This window comes from Sorghum bicolor, chromosome 4 (assembly GCF_000003195.3).
Source record: "Sorghum bicolor cultivar BTx623 chromosome 4, Sorghum_bicolor_NCBIv3, whole genome shotgun sequence".
Lineage (NCBI taxonomy): Eukaryota > Viridiplantae > Streptophyta > Magnoliopsida > Poales > Poaceae > Sorghum > Sorghum bicolor.
In genome coordinates, this window is record NC_012873.2 from 19,511,051 (window position 1) to 19,529,120 (window position 18,070).

The 18,070-nt window shown below is 49.3% G+C and overlaps 2 protein-coding genes across 7 annotated transcripts in view; both read right to left on the reverse strand.

Annotated features, from left to right (window-relative positions):
- LOC8081646 (sirohydrochlorin ferrochelatase, chloroplastic) overlaps positions 801-18,070 on the reverse strand; it is a 17,769-nt gene continuing 499 nt past the window's right edge. The window contains exons 1-8 of one of the 6 annotated variants that reach the window (XM_021458987.1): positions 17,134-17,999; positions 16,953-17,039; positions 16,600-16,753; positions 16,292-16,494; positions 16,144-16,205; positions 2,101-2,211; positions 1,835-1,927; positions 801-1,250 (exon numbers count right to left, since the gene is read on the reverse strand). In XM_021458987.1, coding sequence (XP_021314662.1) covers positions 1,146-1,250; positions 1,835-1,927; positions 2,101-2,211; positions 16,144-16,205; positions 16,292-16,494; positions 16,600-16,664 — 639 coding nt within the window. In that variant the 5' untranslated portion in view covers positions 16,665-16,753; positions 16,953-17,039; positions 17,134-17,999 and the 3' untranslated portion in view covers positions 801-1,145. Of the gene's footprint in view, positions 1,251-1,824; positions 1,928-2,100; positions 2,212-16,143; positions 16,206-16,291; positions 16,495-16,599; positions 16,754-16,952; positions 17,040-17,133; positions 18,003-18,070 lie in introns of those variants that run through there. The other 5 variants (XM_021458990.1, XM_021458989.1, XM_021458986.1 and 2 more) reach the window with 5 other exon arrangements.
- Positions 17,134-18,070, reverse strand: part of LOC110434612 — a 7,820-nt gene continuing 6,883 nt past the window's right edge. The window contains exon 3 of the mRNA XM_021458992.1: positions 17,134-17,223. Within this exon, the coding sequence (XP_021314667.1) occupies positions 17,148-17,223 (76 nt within the window). The 3' untranslated portion in view covers positions 17,134-17,147. The remainder of the gene's footprint in view (positions 17,224-18,070) is intronic.

The window sequence follows — 18,070 nt, forward strand, 5'->3', positions numbered from 1 at the left end:
CCTCTTCATTGCTTCTATTTCATACATCTTCTCATCATGCTCTAGTTTCTCTTTGTTTCTCAATATTTTGTGACTACCTTAGTACATCATTCACTTGATTATTCTGCACACCATTATTTTCATGTTCATTTTCATTTTGAGTTAGAATATTTTTTGTCATGTAGCTAGAATATTGTTTTGTTATGAGCTAGAATTTTTTTCCTCTAGAAAGTAGAACACTTATCGATGAGCTATAAAGATTTTATTTTCAAGATGGAACATTTCATAAAAAGGTTTATTATGCAGTGTTTTTTCAAAACTTTGCATTGTTGTTGAAAAGATTGTATTTTTCCTAGACACAAATTTCTCCTCATGTTCATTATGGACTTGCCGTTTTTGTTCTCTCAGTCATTCATTTCTGTTTTATGGGCTTTGTTCTCTATTGATCATTCATTTGTCTCGTGGGTCTTGGTTGGTGTTTCCTGGTATCTGTCAAAGTGCCAATCATTCCTTGTTAGGCCGCTGGCCACCTCGGCACAACAGGAGGCGGAGAGAACTGCTTCGGCAAAAAGTATAGCACAATCCCGGAGGTGAGCACAGATCAGCATTGGGAAGATGATTAGACGAATACGAGGGAGGAGCATCGCTCGTGTCAGTCTGTCAGCATTTCAAATTTCAAGGATGAAAAATGAAAAAGATAAATTGGCATCTTTCAAGCTGCAGGGTAAATCTAGTGGCATTTAAATCAACCAATACGTTTTCATATCTCCCGAGGATTTTATATGACAACAAAAACTGACAAATCAAACAAGTACATTATGTCATGAATAATTGACTCAGGATTACCTAATGAATCTCTAATCATCATTGACGTTCTGCAAGCATGCACCATGCATAACTAATTTGTTACCACTTGTTTTATTCTGACGATCTGCTCAGAATATGGACAGTCTGAGATTACAAGATGAACTATGCAATGGTAACTTTAGGTTTCACAGTACACGGTGGACCTGGATATACACTCGTCAGATCTCGTATACAGGAGAAAAAAAATTGAACCCTAACTGATAAATGGTAATACAGAGAAACAATTGGCATTGAAATCCATTGCCATATGTAGTCAGATTCCAAGCTGCAGTATCGACGTGCCTCCCAGATATTCTCCATCAGGAGTACAGGCGGCACTTTCCAGTTCCAGCACATACTGTACACTCATCGATATCACCCGCAACATGTCGCAGGCAGTACTTGATGCGATCATTCATGATATCCTGCAAAGCATATTCAGCATGGAGAGTGCAATAACATGTTACTGAGTAAATAGATCAACTCATCAACGAGCCCTGTCCTTAATTGCTCACAGTTAGACAATTGCCTCCTGTATTATTAAGAAATTGATACCAGAATTCCAGAACATAGCCGGTATAGACTGACGATTATACACAAGAAGAATGCCAGCTGGTTATAATGTAAAAGTTGCTTTTTATACATTTACATACAACTATAGTTCATTTCTGACACTAGTTGCTACATAAGCCTTTATAGCATACAGTGCTTAAATGCCCCTAGACCTTCAAAATTAATCACTATGCAAATATGACATATCAAGGTCAACAAGGCCATTATTTACACATATTATAATTTTGTTTTGTAGAAAATTTCAACATTCTTCTTCCAAAAGAGGACAGCAATTATAGCGATCTATTTGTTAACAAAATTCTTTGTCACAAAATTCCACAAGAACTGTTAAGTGTTAATAACTGCAAATCAGATTCACATCATATGTACTTTGCTTCTCTACTAACAACTGCTGAAAATGGTAGAAATAACCTAGAGGGAACTCACAAGCACGTACCACCATAAGCTCATGCAGCCCAAGAGGGGCAGTGACAAGATAGGGTATATTTGAGTGCTCCCTTGATGCCTCTGCTGCTAAAGCAGGAATGTCCTAAGAAAATCAAACATGGTGTCAGTGCATATGAAAATCCTTGTCTGAACATAACTATTATATGCTGCTGCATGTACAGGGTAGATACACATCTTCATCCTAAATAAACTAACACCCTTATCAGTAAGCATTGTCAACCTTACATAAATACAAAAAAAAGGGGAAAAACATACTTGCTTCCAGTGTCGTCCAGGGGAAAGGAAATATGGACTAACAATAACTCGGGATGCTCCTTGTTGCACACATTTTCCAAATGCATCCTTTATAGTAGGCTCCGCTAGCTCCTGCGTTTTTTAAGAAACTGAAGGTAAAGCAACAAAACTTACTGATCACAAAGAAAATAAAGAATTCTACGATAACTGGACCCAATAAATACCAGCCAATACCAATTAACACTACAAAGAACTAGAAATCAGGAAATATAGAAAATAGCAGCAAAAGAGATTAAGCAATACATACATTTAGCATGAAAAACACACCTACAGTTCATCCAACATTGAACAATTAATACACCAAGAGTTGCTAAAAAAAGAGCCCCAAGTACATATAAATCACAGAGTGGAGGTAACTATGGTGCTAACTGCTATCCTGTAGATTGCTATATGCCAGGTCACCTTTCATTCAAATCACTTAATGTTGTATTTAACTGATTCCAATCAGCAGCATTAATTTCACCAAATTGATGACGAAGATGGATATATTCTTTAACTTAGCTGATAGGCATTAAGTTCAACTGTTTTGTGGAACACAACAGGTACATTACCAAAGGTTCACTGTAATGGCACTATGGTGTGATCTTGTAACACTCTACGTCCAAAAACTGCTTATATGGCCTAACTCCGCACGTGGAATGGGCCTGCCACCTCGCTTACACTTTCATCCTCGCTTCGTGTAAAGGGGTTAACTCGGAGGTGCTATGTTTGGAACAACAAGGCTTACAAGTTGGCCCTCACCCTCACAGACTACCAATGTGGTACTAAACCCACTAACCACAACCACACATAAGCCACTTGGGCCACATGGACCAACTTCTCTTTTTAAAAAAAAAACGCAAGAGAGCTGTGTTTCATTATATTAAAGAGAAAGGGTGGTCCTCAACATGATCCTCACTCATACAGGGACCAAATATGAGTGAGGCAAATTACATAGACTCAAAACTTTTCCACATAGCTCACATACAACTCACTCCCCTAGGTTGCAAAAGTAAGTCCTAAATCCTACAGTTTCTTCGCACCAGCCAAGCACCATAAGCTGTGCTCATCCTTCAGTTCCCACAAAATTGTGTTAACTGAAGGAGAAACCCCTGAAACACACAAGCATTTCTATGTTTCCAAATAGTCCAGACGCCAAGAATAATTAGAGTGTTCACTCCTTTTTTCTGCTCCTTCTTTACTCTACTCAACATCATACGCAACCAATCTGCAAAGCTCCTTTCATTTTGACAGGGGACTAAATCTGTTAGCTCCAAAGGCTGGTGTAATCTGAACCACACTTGTCTTGCCACCACGCATGTTGTTAATAGGTGTTGTATCGTCTCATCTTCTTGATCACATAGAGGGCATTTATCCGGATGAGGGAGGCCCCTCTTAGCAAGCCTATCTGCTGTCCAACATTTGTTTCGGATTGCCAACCACAGAAATATTTTGCATTCAACTTCACAACTACTACAGGCTTCTAACGGGCCGGGGTGTTATATTCACTCCCCCTTAAGGGCTGACGCCCTCGGCAGCTCACCACATATGTGTCAGATGTCCAGGAGCACCCCTTGGTACACCCTTCCATGGGCAGCGTGCAGCAAGGGTTGATGCTCTCAATATCATCTGTAACACCCCACGTCCAAAACTGCTTATATGGCCTAGCTCTGCACATCGAACGGGCCTACATACACGTAGCACCTCCGGGTTAACCCTTTTACACGAAGTGAGGTGCTACGCGTATGCAAGCCTGTTCCATGTGCGGAGCTAGGCCATATAAGCAGTTTTGGACACGGGGTGTTACAGATCTCCAATATTCTGTGAGTAGCTCTAAGCGACGATAGTACAATATGATTCAACAATTTATTCAATTGCAGTTTGAAAATCACAATAATTCTTTACAAGTGGTTTGATGATTCAATCACCTAAATGTTGCATAAAGCATCAGAAAATGAAAAGATGAGGGCCGTGACAACCATAATTGCTTCTCTTGACCATAGAAATCGAGTGGTTGATGTTTTCTATTCTAAACCATAATACCATGAGGCAGTAACCTGAATTGTTTCTTGGTAGATCTTGGCAACATGATATGTATTGGTTTTAGCATAAGCTGGAAATTCAAAATTGGCTAGCAAGTCAGTGTCAAGCTGTCAGTTACCTGTATTCTGCAAAAGTTTTTTGGGGCCTGTTTGGTTTGCACCCAAATGTTCCATGTATTAGCTAAGAAATTTTTGGTTGCCAAATTGGTGGGCAAGGATTTGGCCAACTTTGGCAAGCACAATGGACTAAGATGGCCAAATGGAATACTACATTTCTGTGGAGTTTGTTTCCCTGATTATCCAACAGTATAGTATGTATTTAAATCAAGCCTATAATCTTTTACACTACTTGAACCAGAAGACCAGCTGAGGGTCCCTTTGGTTGGGCTTTCCAACCTGCTTTTGCTTTTGCAAAAGCCAAAAGCCAACCAAAGGGCCCAAAAGTCAGAGCTGCTTTTGCCTAAAAGCAGTTTTTGCTCTAGTACAAAACTGAAAGCAGGTCCCGTGCTTTCAGCTGCTTTTGGACCAAATATTTACCCACCTGCCACTGGTTATGATAGGTACCGGTTTGTTCTTTTTCTCTTCTATTCGCGTTCGCAGAGGAAAGGAGAAGTCGTGACCGCCCCTTGCACATGCGTGGCTCCGCGGCAGCGCATCCTCCCCACTCCGGCGAGCTCCCTCCCCACTCCTCCCAATGTGAGCAGCAGCAGAGGAGCAGTCGCGGACCACTCTGGCAAGCAGAGGAGCGGCGGACATGTGGCGGTCCCTCCTCGCTCGGCTCTAGCAAGGACCTCAGCCTCCAGATCCAGCGGTCACGGGCAAAGCACCGGCCAGCTCCGGCCCCGGCTCCGGCGGTCGATGGCGCGGTCCCTTCGCGCGGCCAGCCCTGAGAGCAGCACGGCTAGCCTTGGTGAGATGCAGACTGTGAGGAAGAAGATGCTAACATGAGACTGACGAGTCGGGCCCGCTTGCAAGTGAGTGATGATAACAACAGTTTTTCTGAAAGCCACAGCTCCTCAACCATACGGCTTTTGGCTTTCTCAAAGTCCACTTTACAAAGCAGTTTTTCTAAAGGCTACAGCTCACAACAGCTTTCCCAAAAGCCACAGCCCAACCAAAGGGACCCTGAGTATCTCCACTCCGGTGTAAAATTATACTAAGGCCTTGTTTGGATCCAAAATTTTTTTGGATTTGGCTATTGTAGCATTTTTGTTTTATTTGGCAATTAGTGTCCAATCATAGACTGATTAGGCTTAAAAGATTCGTCTCACGATTTACAGGCAAACTGTGCAATTAGTTTTTGTTTTCCTCTACATCTAATGCTCCATACATGTGTCCAAAGATTCGATGTGATGGGTGAAAAGTTTTTGGATGGGGAACTAAACAAGGCCTAAGAGGACTGGCAATTAGTGTCCAATCATGGACTGATTAGGCTTAAAAGATTCGTCTCACGATTTACAGGCAAACTGTGCAATTAGTTTTTGTTTTCCTCTACATCTAATGCTCTATACATGTGTCCAAAGATTCGATGTGATGGGTGAAAAGTTTTTGGGTGGGGAACTAAACAAGGCCTAAGAGGACAAGAACAAATGTATCATTAAACATCCAAGGGAACTAAATCTAAACTTCCTGTTCGAGGGTGCGTAGGTGTGTGTAGAGAAACACCGCCAGGAAGGCTTGTAGTACATCTACAAGTTATAATGTGGTACTAATACAAGTCAGGCTAGGAGTACAAGGTTAATGGGCCATAAGCCCAATATAGGCTATTATAATTATATTTTAACACCCTCCCTCAGTTTAAGCGGGAGTGTCACGAACACAAAGACTGGACCTAAAGTCAATGAATAACTGTACAGGTAACCCTTTGGTCATAATGTCCGCGAACTGATGAGACGATGAAACATGGAGCACCCAAACCTGTCCCAATGCAACCTTCGCACGGACGAAGTGAATATCTATCTCAATATGCTTCGTGCGACGATGATGAACTGGATTCTGGGCCATGTAGGTAGCGCTAACATTATCATAGTAGACGATCGTCGCCGATGAGATAGGTGCATGGAGCTCCTGAAGTAACTGACGAAGCCAAGCCACAGCGTGCGCAACAGCACGATACTCAGCCTCCACACTCGAACGAGAGACCGTAGTCTGTCGTTTGGAGGACCAAGAGACTAAGTTGTCCGAGGAAGACACAGTAGCCTGAAGTGGAGCGCCGAGAGTCTGGACAACTAGCCCAATCAGCATTGGAGTAAGCGGTCAAGCTGGTGATGCTGCCTGTGCCGATGTGAAGCCCGGTGGACAGGGTGCCCTTGACATACCGCAAGACGCGCTTGAGCATCGCAAGGTGAGGCTCTCGCGGGTCGTGCATGAAGAAGCAAACCTGCTGAACTGCATAGGCGAGGTCCGAATGAGTTAAAGTGAGGTACTGTAGTGCACCGGCGAGGCTGCGGTACTGAGTGGCATCTGACACCGGTGCGTCGTCCGTAGCAAAGAGCTTGGCATGAGTATGAACAGGAGTTGCCGTAGAGTGACACTCAGCCATGCCGGCGCACTGGAGCAGGTCCACAGCGTACTGGCGCTAAGACAGGAAGAGGCCATCCGCAGAACGCGTGACAAAGATCCCAAGGAAGTGATGAAGATCCCCAAGATCTATCATAGAGAACTTAGAGTGAAGAAGCTCGGTGAGGCGTCGAAGAAGTGAGGTCGACGAGGCTGTCAGGATGATGTCGTCGACGTAGAGCAGCAAGTAGCCAATGTCGGCACCCACTTTGTAAATAAAGAGGGACGGATCGGAGGTCGAAGCAGTGAAGCCAGACCGCTGGACAGAGCCGGAGAACCGCTAGTGCCACTCCCTGGGCGCCTGCTTGAGTCCGTACAAGAACTTTCGCAGGAGAAGACGTGGTCGGGAGCCGCCGGGTCGACGAAACCGGGCGGCTGCTGGCAGTAGATTGTCTCGTTCAGATGGCTGTGAAGAAAGGCGTTCTTCACGTCCAGCTGATGTATCGGCTAGGAGCGAGAGGCGGCGATGCTGAGGACGACCCTAATGGTAGTGGGTTTGACAACCGGGCTAAACATCTCGTCGTAGTCGATGTCGTACTGCTGCGAGAAGCCACGAACGACCCATCTGGCTTTATGGCAAGCCAGAGAGCCGTCAGCATGATACTTGTGCTTGAAGACCCACTTGTCGGTGATGACGTTGGCATGAGGCGGTCGAAGGACAAGACGCCAGGTGCCATTGTCCATAAGCGCCTTGTATTCTTCAGCCATGGCCGCGCGCCAATTCACATCGGCGAGCGCGGCGCAAGAGTTGCCTGGCAACGAAGAAGGCAGGCTGGGGGCCGCCGCGGTAAAGCCGTACCGCTGCATGGGCGGCGGCAGGGAACCCATCTGGGAACAAGTTGCCCGCGTAGGGGGCTCCTGTGGAGGTAGAGCCGGGGGCACCACGACCTGCTACAGTGGGGCCGAAGGTGCCGCCTGGGGCGGCTGTGAAGCCGGCGGCGGAGCTGGACGACGACTGTAGTGGATGCCGAACCACTGGCGGGCAGGGGCAGGGGCGGCAACACCTACTAGAGGAGGTGCTAGAGCCGCAGCCTGCTGAGGAGCCCAGGTCAGCCGATTAGCAGCGCTATGCCACAAAATGGCAAGGTCGAGTCCAACAGGGTCGCCAGCATCGCCTGCGTCGTCTGTGTCAGATGAAGCAGGCGCCACCGAGTTCCACGAGTACCGAACGTCGCAGGCGCAGGAAGTATTTCCTGTAACAAAAAATCAAGAGAATCCGGTCGAGGCTTGGAGGCTGCGAACGGAAAGTGAGTCTCGTCACAAACGTGTCGCGAGATGATAATCTTGCGAGTGGAGAGGTTGGGTAACCGAGAAAGACGCACTGTGGAGCGAGGAGTCAGTTTGTGGTGAGTCGTGGCACTAAGGTTCGTATAGCACAGGCAACCAAAGACTCGAAGGATAGAGTAATGTGGCATTTTGCGATGAAGAAGATGATAGGGAATACCATTATGTATGGACGATGATGACTGCTGGTTGAGCAAGAACACGGCGGTGGAGAGCGCTTCGACCCAATATGAAGGTGGCATGGCAGCATGAATGAGAAGTGTACGAACTGCATTGTTCAGTGTGCGAAGCATGCGCTCGGCTTTGCCGTTCTGAGCGGATGTGTAGGGGCACGAAGTGCGGAGCAGGATGCCACGACCAGCCAAGAAGGCAGCATTGGCATTGTTGAGGAACTCGGTGCCCTTATCTGCCTAAAAACAGCGCACAGGGGAACTAAACTGTGTTTAAGCATAAGCAACAAACTGAACAATATGATCATGAACTTCAGATTTATGGCGAAGGAGATACGTCCAACAATAATGAGTATAATCATCAACCAGCACAAGATAAAATTTATAACCAGAAATACCCGAAACTGGAGAGGTCCAGACATCACGGGGAACGAGTTCAAAAGGTGCTGAAGTACTAGAAACTGAACTAGCAAAGGGCAGCCTAGCGTGTTTGCCTAGCTGATAGGCATGACAAAGGTGGCGGGCTGCTTTATTACACTGGATAGCTGATAGCTTATGTAGAGTAGTGACGACAGCAGGTGCAGGATGACCAAGGCGAGAGTACCACATCTCTGGGGAGACGACGGCGACATGGCAACGAGGTGGCATGCGATGTGGAATCGTGTAGAGGTCCCCGTTGCTATTGCACCGAAGGAGAGTCGTCTTAGTCCGCAGATCCTTGACAGAAAAACCAGAGGCGTCAAACTAAATGGAATAGTTATTGTCGCGAGTAAATTGTCGAACAGATAACAGATTACGAGTAAGTTGGGGAGTGATAAGAACATTATCAAGATAAAAAGGACAATCAGCTATTTGAAGGAGAGAAGTGCCACGACTAAGAATAGGAATTGATTGACCGTTGCTGACCGTAATAGAAGACGGTGGTGACGAGAGGTGGGAAAGTAGAATACCGTCATTGGAGGACATGTGGGATGTCGCTCCGCTGTCCATGACCCACGGTGCAAACCCACCCTGAACCGCCATCTGGTTGAGAGCGGCGATCAGGCTGATCGGATCTCAGCTGGCTGGAGGCCCGTACGCCGGAGGGCCGCCGGCAGTGGAGAACTGAGGCGGCGCGAAGGCGGTGTGTGCCTGTGGAGAAGGCACAAGTGGTGTACACCACTGCTGCTGCTGAGGTGGCCACTGACGGCCTAGGGGTTATAGCAAACCCAAGGACCAGCCGGCTGAGGAGCCTGACGCCCGCCGGAGCCTCCGCCTTGCTGCTCGTTGCGCCCGCCGCCGCTGTTGCTGCTGCTACCGCCACCGCTGCCGTTACCAACTCCAGAATATGCTAAAGCAAAAGGTAAAGATGCCTACTCCTAACTTGGATGCCAAGGCAATGCAACTACTAATGCATAAAGTAAGATACATAGCAATTAGGCTTAACTAACATTGTCATTCCAGAGATATAACCAAAATAACCGTTGACCCATCTCCCAGTTTAACGTTGACCCATCTCCCAGTTTACAGTTGGCAATACCTCTAAAGAGATCGCAAAGCTTTAAAATATCTCTCCACCAGAAAGAATCTTATCAATGGTGGCATGGGGGATCTCCCAATTGGGGTAATGAGCATACCAAATCAGCTTGACCCAAGGAATTTCCTTGTTGTAGAATTTGTCCAGATGCTTAAGAAGCAAAGCAAAATTTTAACTTCTAAGGTTGATGATGCCTAGGCCTCCTTTCTTTTTTGGTTTACAACATTTTTTTTCAAGCAACTAAAGGCTTCATCTTCGCATTACTGTCAGAGCCTCTCCACAAACAATGTCTTCTCGCTCTGTCAATGTATTCAAGTACAGACACTGGGAGTTGGAGGGTGCACATTGCATATGTTGGCAGAGAGGATAGACTGAGTTCACTAGTTGAAGTCTTCCAGCATGAGTAAGGAAATTGGAAGTAGCTGTAATTTTTCTTTCCACTTCGTTCATTATGAAGCCAAAATTATCAACTCTGGGTTTAGTGGTGCCCATTGGAAGTCCCAGGTAAGTGAAAGGTAAAGTTTCAAGTTTGCAACCAAAAACACCAGCAAGCTGTTGGGCCTTTTCAGGGAGGAGGTTCAGAGGGACTAGACATGATTTCTTGTAGTTAACTCGAAGGCCAGTTGACTGGGAGAAAGATCCAGGAGCCCCCTCAGGATAAAGACAGATTCTATATTCCATAACTACTTTATCTATTTGATTCAATAAGGTGGCATCAGCCTTGTATTGTCCTTTGAGAGTTTAAGTACAGGATATCCAAGTACAAATTTCAGCAATTAAATACAAACAGACTACATAGGATGCTGAACAAAATCAATCGTGATAATTCTGAATGAATGAGCTGGCACTGAACAATACAAGGTGCAATGCATAGCTCAAAAGCAGAGTCAGAGTTGGTGTCATGTGGGGCCGTCATTATAGCCGCCGGCCCCATAGACAAGGAGCAGCCAGTGCCTCCCCCAAGGTTGCGCATGGCCTGGCACAGCCCGAGGAGACTGGCCTGGCTGAAGAGGCCTGAGTTATGAAGGCATTTAAGGAGAAGATGAGGAGATTAAGGAGGTAACAGCTAGCTGGTAGTTAATAGCTGAGGGAAGTAATTGCTGGCTCCAGTAACTAGGTGCTGGGCGCAGCAGCTGGGAGCTGAGCTCCTATATATGTAACCCTGAACTCAGTTGAATGAATTAAGCAATGAAGTGATTATCTCTAACCTCTCATCTCCTGCTACCTCTAATCTCACCCCCCTGCTGCCAGGCGCCAGGCACACCCTGGCGCCCCCATCTCCTACCTCTAGCTACAACCTGCGCAGCCAAGGCCCTCCTGAGCTAGGTGTGGAGGCCCTTGACAACTTGGTATCAGGATTCCGGCGATCCTCCGGCCACCAGTCCTCTTCCTCCACTGCGCCCTCCCATCCTGCTGCTGATACCTCACCCACCCACTCCACCGCTTCCACTGCGCCACCCATGGCTGAACCTACCATCTCCGACTTAGCCAAGATGCTTGGGGACCTTACCAAGAGCATGGTGACTATGCAGCAGCAGATCGTCACGCTACAGCAAGCCCAGCTACCACCATCATCTTCCAATGGCTCCCGTGGGTCTGGTTTCGGTGACCACCATGGTGAGCGACCGCCGCGGTTCCAGAAATTGGATTTCCCCAAGTTCGACGGGAAATCCGATCCTCTGGCCTTCATCAACCGCTGCGAATCTTACTTCGTCCAACAACGCATCGCTGCCGAGGAGCAGGTCTGGATGGCGTCATACAACCTTGAAGGTGGCGCCCAACTCTGGTACATCCAGGTGCAGCAGACCGAGGGCACGCCGTCTTGGCGCCGCTTCACCGAGCTCATCAACCTCCGCTATGGTCCGCCGCTCCGCTCCAACCCCATGGGCGAACTGATGGAGTGCAAGCACACAGGATCGGTGGCGGAGTATCAAGACCGCTTCGAGGCGCTGTTGCCAAGGGTCGGGCCACTTGAGGAAAGCCAGCGTGTCCAGGCCTTCACGGCAGGCCTGGGTCCACCACTCAGCCATGATGTGGAAATGCAGAACCCCCAGACTTTGCTCGTGGCCATGAGTCTGGCCCGCAAGCTGGAGTTGCGCGAGCAGAGCGTCGCCCGCGTCGCGGCCACGGCTCCGCCACGCCTCGCGGGACGTGGCCTACTGCAGGGGCCACAACAGCCCTTGGCGCTGCCCGCTCCCCCAGCCCACGCTACTCCAACCCCATCGTTCGAAGGCCGCCAAGTTCGCCGGCTGTCGCCGGCTGACATGGACGATCGCCGACGCCAGGGCCTGTGTTTCAACTGCAATGAAAAGTATACACGCGGCCATAATCGCGTCTGTCAACGCCTATTTTTCCTTGACATCGCAGAAACCGACGACCAGGAGGACGACGTCGAGGCTGCTCTGGCTGCCGTGAACATGGACAAGCCGCTGATCTCACTCAGCGCGATCGCCGGCATCCGCACGAGCGAGACGATGCAGATCCGCATCAACCTGGGCGGAGCGTCTCTGCTGGCGCTGCTGGACTCAGGCAGCACGCACAATTTCGTCGCGGTCGACGCTGCAGGCCGGACCAACCTCCGGCTCAGGCTCCGCAGCGGCCTGAAGGTCACCGTGGCGAACGGCGAAAGGGTACCGAGCCCAGGCGTGTACCGCGCAGCCACCTTCTCCATCGACGACGCCTCTTTCTCCACCGACTTCTATGCCCTTCCGCTCGCCGGCTATGACGTGGTGCTGGGCAACCAATGGCTGGCAACGTTGGGCCCAATCCTGTGGGATTTTGGTGCCCTCACCATGTCCTTCTGGCACCAGGGACGCCAGGTGTGCTGGAAGGGCGTGGCCAGTACCCCCAGCCCAAGACTGAAGGCATGCAACGGCTCTGATATCATGACAGCCCTGCTGGAAGAATTCTCCTCCGTCTTCTCCGAGCCCACTGGCATGCCCCCACCGCGCTCCAGGGAGCACTCCATCAACCTCGTCCCTGGCTCTCCTCCAGTGGCGGTCCGGCCCTACCGCTACCCCGCCTCACACAAGGATGAGTTGGAGCGCCAATGCTCCGACATGCTGGCCCAAGGGCTGATCAGGCACAGCACCTCTGCATTTTCCTCTCCGGTCCTGCTCGTGAAGAAAGCCGACGGGTCATGGAGGTTTTGCGTGGACTACCGCGCCCTTAACGCCATTACTATCAAAGACGCCTACCCCATCCCCATCGTCGACGAGCTCTTGGATGAGCTGCACGGTGCCCAGTTCTTCACCAAGCTGGACCTTCGTTCCGGGTACCACCAAGTTCGAATGAACATCGCCGACATCGAAAAGACGGCGTTCCGTAAACATGACGGCCTGTACAAGTTCCTGGTCATGCCGTTTGGCCTCTGCAATGCCCCGGCAACGTTCCAGGCCCTCATGAACGATGTGTTGCGGCCGTTCCTCCGCCGCTTCGTCCTCGTTTTCTTCGACGACATACTTATCTACAGCAGCTCCTTCGCCGAACACCTTCAGCACATGCGTGCAGTCCTCACCACCCTACAACAGCACCATCTCTTCGTCAAGAGGTCCAAATGCGACTTTGGGGCCTCCAACATCTCCTACCTTGGGCACGTCATTTCAGCCCAAGGCGTCGCCATGGACCCCGAGAAAGTGCAAGCAGTAGCGGACTGGCCCCAACCAAGATCAGCACGGGCAGTGCGCGGGTTCTTGGGACTTGCTGGCTACTACCGCAAGTTTGTGAAGGAATTCGGCACCATTGCTGCCCCGCTGACCGCTTTACTCAAAAAGGAAGGATTCACTTGGTCACCTGAGGCGGAAGCGGCTTTCACAGCCCTCAAGACCGCCATCACAACGGCCCCCGTTCTGGTCCTGCCCAACTTCAACCACCTGTTCGTTGTGGAATGCGACGCCTCAACCTACGGGTTTGGCGCAGTGCTGCTCCAGGACCAGCACCCGGTGGCTTTCTTCAGCCGCCCTGCTGCACCGCGTCATCGCTCTCTGGCGGCCTACGAGCGTGAACTGATCGGCCTCGTCTTGGCCATCCGCCATTGGAGGCCATATCTATGGGGTCGTCCCTTCCTGGTGAGAACTGACCACTACAGTCTAAAATTCTTGCTGGACCAGCGGCTGTCCACCATTCCCCAGCATCACTGGGTGGGCAAGCTCCTAGGATTCGACTTCACGGTGGAATACAAGGCTGGCAGCGCCAACACAGTGGCTGATGCCCTCTCCCGCCGCGACACAGAAGAGGCGGCTGTCCTGGCCATCTCAGGCCCCCGCTTCGACTTCATCAGCCGCCTTCGCCAAGCTAATCAGCAAGATCCGGCGTTGGTCGCCCTCCAGCAGGAAATCAGTTCTGCCCAGCACACTGCTCACTGGGCCATCACCGATGGCCTGGTCACATTCAAGGGCCGACTTTACCTGCCTCCAGGCGCCCCACTCCTTCAGGAGCTCATCACTGCTGTCCATGAGGACGGACACGAGGGCGTCCAGCGCACACTCCACCGGCTCCAACGCGACATCCATGCGCCTAACCTCAGGGCGCTTGTCCAGGACTTTGTCCGGACCTGTGCCACATGTCAGCGCTACAAGACAGAGCATTTGCACCCGGCTGGCTTACTCCTTCCCCTGCCGGTGCCATCCTCAATCTGGACTGACATAGGCATGGACTTCATCGAAGCATTGCCAAAAGTGGGCGGCAAGACAGTAATTCTCACTGTGGTGGATCGTTTCAGCAAATACTGCCATTTTATTCCGCTGGCTCACCCCTACTCAGCGGAATCAGTGGCTCAAGCTTTCTTCTCCGAAATTGTGCGCCTGCATGGTGTGCCACAATCCATAGTCTCTGATCGAGATCCGGTCTTTACCTCACTGTTTTGGAAGGAATTGATGCGACTTGCAGGGATCAAGCTGCACATGACTACAGCCTTTCATCCGCAGTCTGATGGACAGACAGAGGCCGCCAACAAGGTCATTGTCATGTACCTTCGCTGCATGACTGGAGATCGCCCCAAGCAGTGGCTGCGCTGCTTACCTTGGGCAGAATTCATCTACAATACTGCATACCAGTCTGCACTAAAGACAACACCATTCCAGATCGTGTATGGGCGTGAGCCACCATCCATCCGCTCCTATGAGCCAGGGGAAACTCGCGTGGCAGCAGTGGCCAAGACCATGGCAGAACGAGACGAGCTCCTGGCTGATGCCCGGGCACGGCTGGAACAAGCACAAGCCGTGTACAAGCGCTCCTACGACAAACACCACCGCGACGTTCGCTTCAGCGTGGGCGATTGGGTATGGCTCCGCCTTCGACACCGCACTCCGGCTTCACTGCCAGACACCACGAAGGGCAAGCTGCGTCCTCGCTTCTACAGACCATACCGCATCACCGCCGCCATCAACGAAGTCGCCTACCGCCTCGAGCTACCTCCCCGCGCCCGACTCCACGACGTCTTCCACGTCGGGCTGCTCAAGAAATTCGTTGGCACTCCCCCAGCTTCGCCACCGGCCCTGCCTCCCATTCACAATGGTGCCAGTCAACCAGTACCAGAGCGCGCTACGCGCACACGCCTCGCCAGGGGCGTCCGTCAGATCCTGATCCACTGGCAAGGCGAACCAGCAGCTTCAGCGACATGGGAAGACCTCGACAGCTTTCAAGCCCGATACCCCACCTTCCAGCTCGAGGACGAGGACGAGCTGCTCGTCGAGGGGGGGAGAGATGTCATGTGGGGCCATCATTATAGCCGCCGGCCCCATAGACAAGGAGCAGCCAGTGCCTCCCCCAAGGTTGCGCATGGCCTGGCACAGCCCGAGGAGACTGGCCTGGCTGAAGAGGCCTGAGTTATGAAGGCATTTAAGGAGAAGATGAGGAGATTAAGGAGGTAACAGCTAGCTGGTAGTTAATAGCTGAGGGAAGTAATTGCTGGCTCCAGTAACTAGGTGCTGGGCGCAGCAGCTGGGAGCTGAGCTCCTATATATGTAACCCTGAACTCAGTTGAATGAATTAAGCAATGAAGTGATTATCTCTAACCTCTCATCTCCTGCTACCTCTAATCTCACCCCCCTGCTGCCAGGCGCCAGGCACACCCTGGCGCCCCCATCTCCTACCTCTAGCTACAACCTGCGCAGCCAAGGCCCTCCTGAGCTAGGTGTGGAGGCCCTTGACAGTTGGCTACGCATATAATACACAAATTAGTAATGATAAAAGAAAAACACGTAACACTTACATTCAAAACATGCTGGTCCAAATTTCCCAAATCCAAACAGATTGTGGGTCACATAATATTCAAATTACAAGTTGATTTACTGATGCTTACTTTTTTGAGAAAATTGTAAACAGGCACAGTACTGATTTGCATAAAAATTTTGGATGATGCTAGAAGCTAAACGCATTAATAAATTAGATATTTCCATTTCTCACAAAGAAAAAACATAAAAAGGCATAAAAAGGCTGGAACAATGAAAAATACCATATGAGCAGGCTCAACAATCCTATAGCTAGTCTTCGCCCGGAACATCTCAACAAAGTCATCTGCATTTTTCAATAAATGAATCAAGACACAGCAAAAGCACCTGAATGCAAAAGATAAGGCTTGCAAGAAAAATCAGGTTTATTACTTAGCAAGAGATTGGATTCTTGGCGTCTTGACCCATGATCAACAATGACCACAGCATCCTTATCCCCCACAGCAAAATCCTCCCTCCCAGATGTTTCGGACCCAGGGGCAGGTTTCGATATGGAATTCATAGCCAGGTTTCCACTAGACTTTCCAGCTCTCCGCAGGTTGACAAAATGGATGGCCTTCCTCAAAGCATTGCTGCTGATGCCAAGAAATAACAGATACCATTATGAGAAGCAGCGACACAGGAGCAGTAGCAGACCACACAATTTGCTAAGAGCCTAAGAGGTTAGATAAATGGATTACCTTGACACAACTTGTTTTGCAGGAGTTGCTGTAAAGGGCTGGGAGGGGACTGAAACAGGGTGCATAGGGGAGCAGTTCAGGTAAAGAACCACCAAGATTCAGTGGGGTGAAAACTGGTATGACCTCTCAAGCCAGTGCAACCCTCCAAACCTAGCTGCACGAATTCAGTGGCAGACCCAGACATGAGACAAATGGGGGGTTAATATTTTAAATCTAGAAAATTTCCTAGCGGTATGCTAAAACATATAATAGATATAACAGACAATACTGGTGAAACGCAGTCAGATTTTGCAACAAAGTGGAAGAAAATAGCTGGATTCTAGACATTAGTTCAGTATGTATTAGCCCAACACCTCGAACGCAAACAATGCGCACTGAAGGACCAAGGTTCAAGAGCCAGTTTACTGAAACCTTGTTTTACATCAAACTCGTACTTCGCACTGTTGCATTCATTGAACCCATGCGACTATTAGAATCTAGACATTGGCATTTATCGAAGAAAATATTATGAATGGAAATCAGAAATCAACACACCCTTACTCAGTGGCTCAGTGTGATCTCTGGGCCGTGCTGTGCAGCAATCTAGCAGGAGGCGAGGGCATGGGGCTGGCCAGTAGGGGCGACCTGCACATGCGCTGATCTCAGTGGCGAGCCCAGGGTTTTTGGCCTGGGTATTCAAAATGTAGAAGGGTGTCAAAAAAAATTTTGACCGCCTAGACTCCTAAATCCTAATGTTTGGCATGTATAACACCACAGAGTTCTAATTTTATAATACATAGCAAGTATATAACACACAATTGAGAATGATTTCATAAATTCATAAAATTTGAGCATAACTTGAAATTGTTTAACAATTTCACATAAAGAAATGCCAACACTTCAACATACCAAAGTAGAAACATGCAGAATATATGAAGGCTATGAAACAACAAAATAGTAAGAAAACTTACAAAATATTAATAAAACTTTCCAATATTAAAATTAAATTAGGGAATATTAAATTAAACCAGGTAACTGTAAATTGGGGACTGAATAATTTGCACACAAACTCAATCTCTCTTCATTCCAATCTCTCCTCATTCCAATTTAGAAGTGATTCACAAATCACAGTTGATATCCCTCTCTTCTGGATTGCAATTTGTAAGGTCAAGTTTAGTACTTCATTATCTTGGCTTCTCAATCTCCCCATTCTACGCATTCTGTATATTAGGGATAGCGGTTCCCTGCTGCGCCAGCGCAGCGCCTCGCCGGAGGACGACCAGCGCAGGGGGCCCGGGCGATGCAGCACAATATAGAGAGAGAGGCGGCGGTGGAGCTTGGGAGACGCAACGACGGCGCGGGGAGGGGCAGCACGCCATGCCGGGCCGGGGTCGGCCGCGCGCCAGGACCCACGGCCAGAGGCCGCCGTGTTCGGGGCCGACCAGAGAGCGCCACCGCTTCGGGGGGGGGGGGGGGGGGGGGGGGGGGGGGA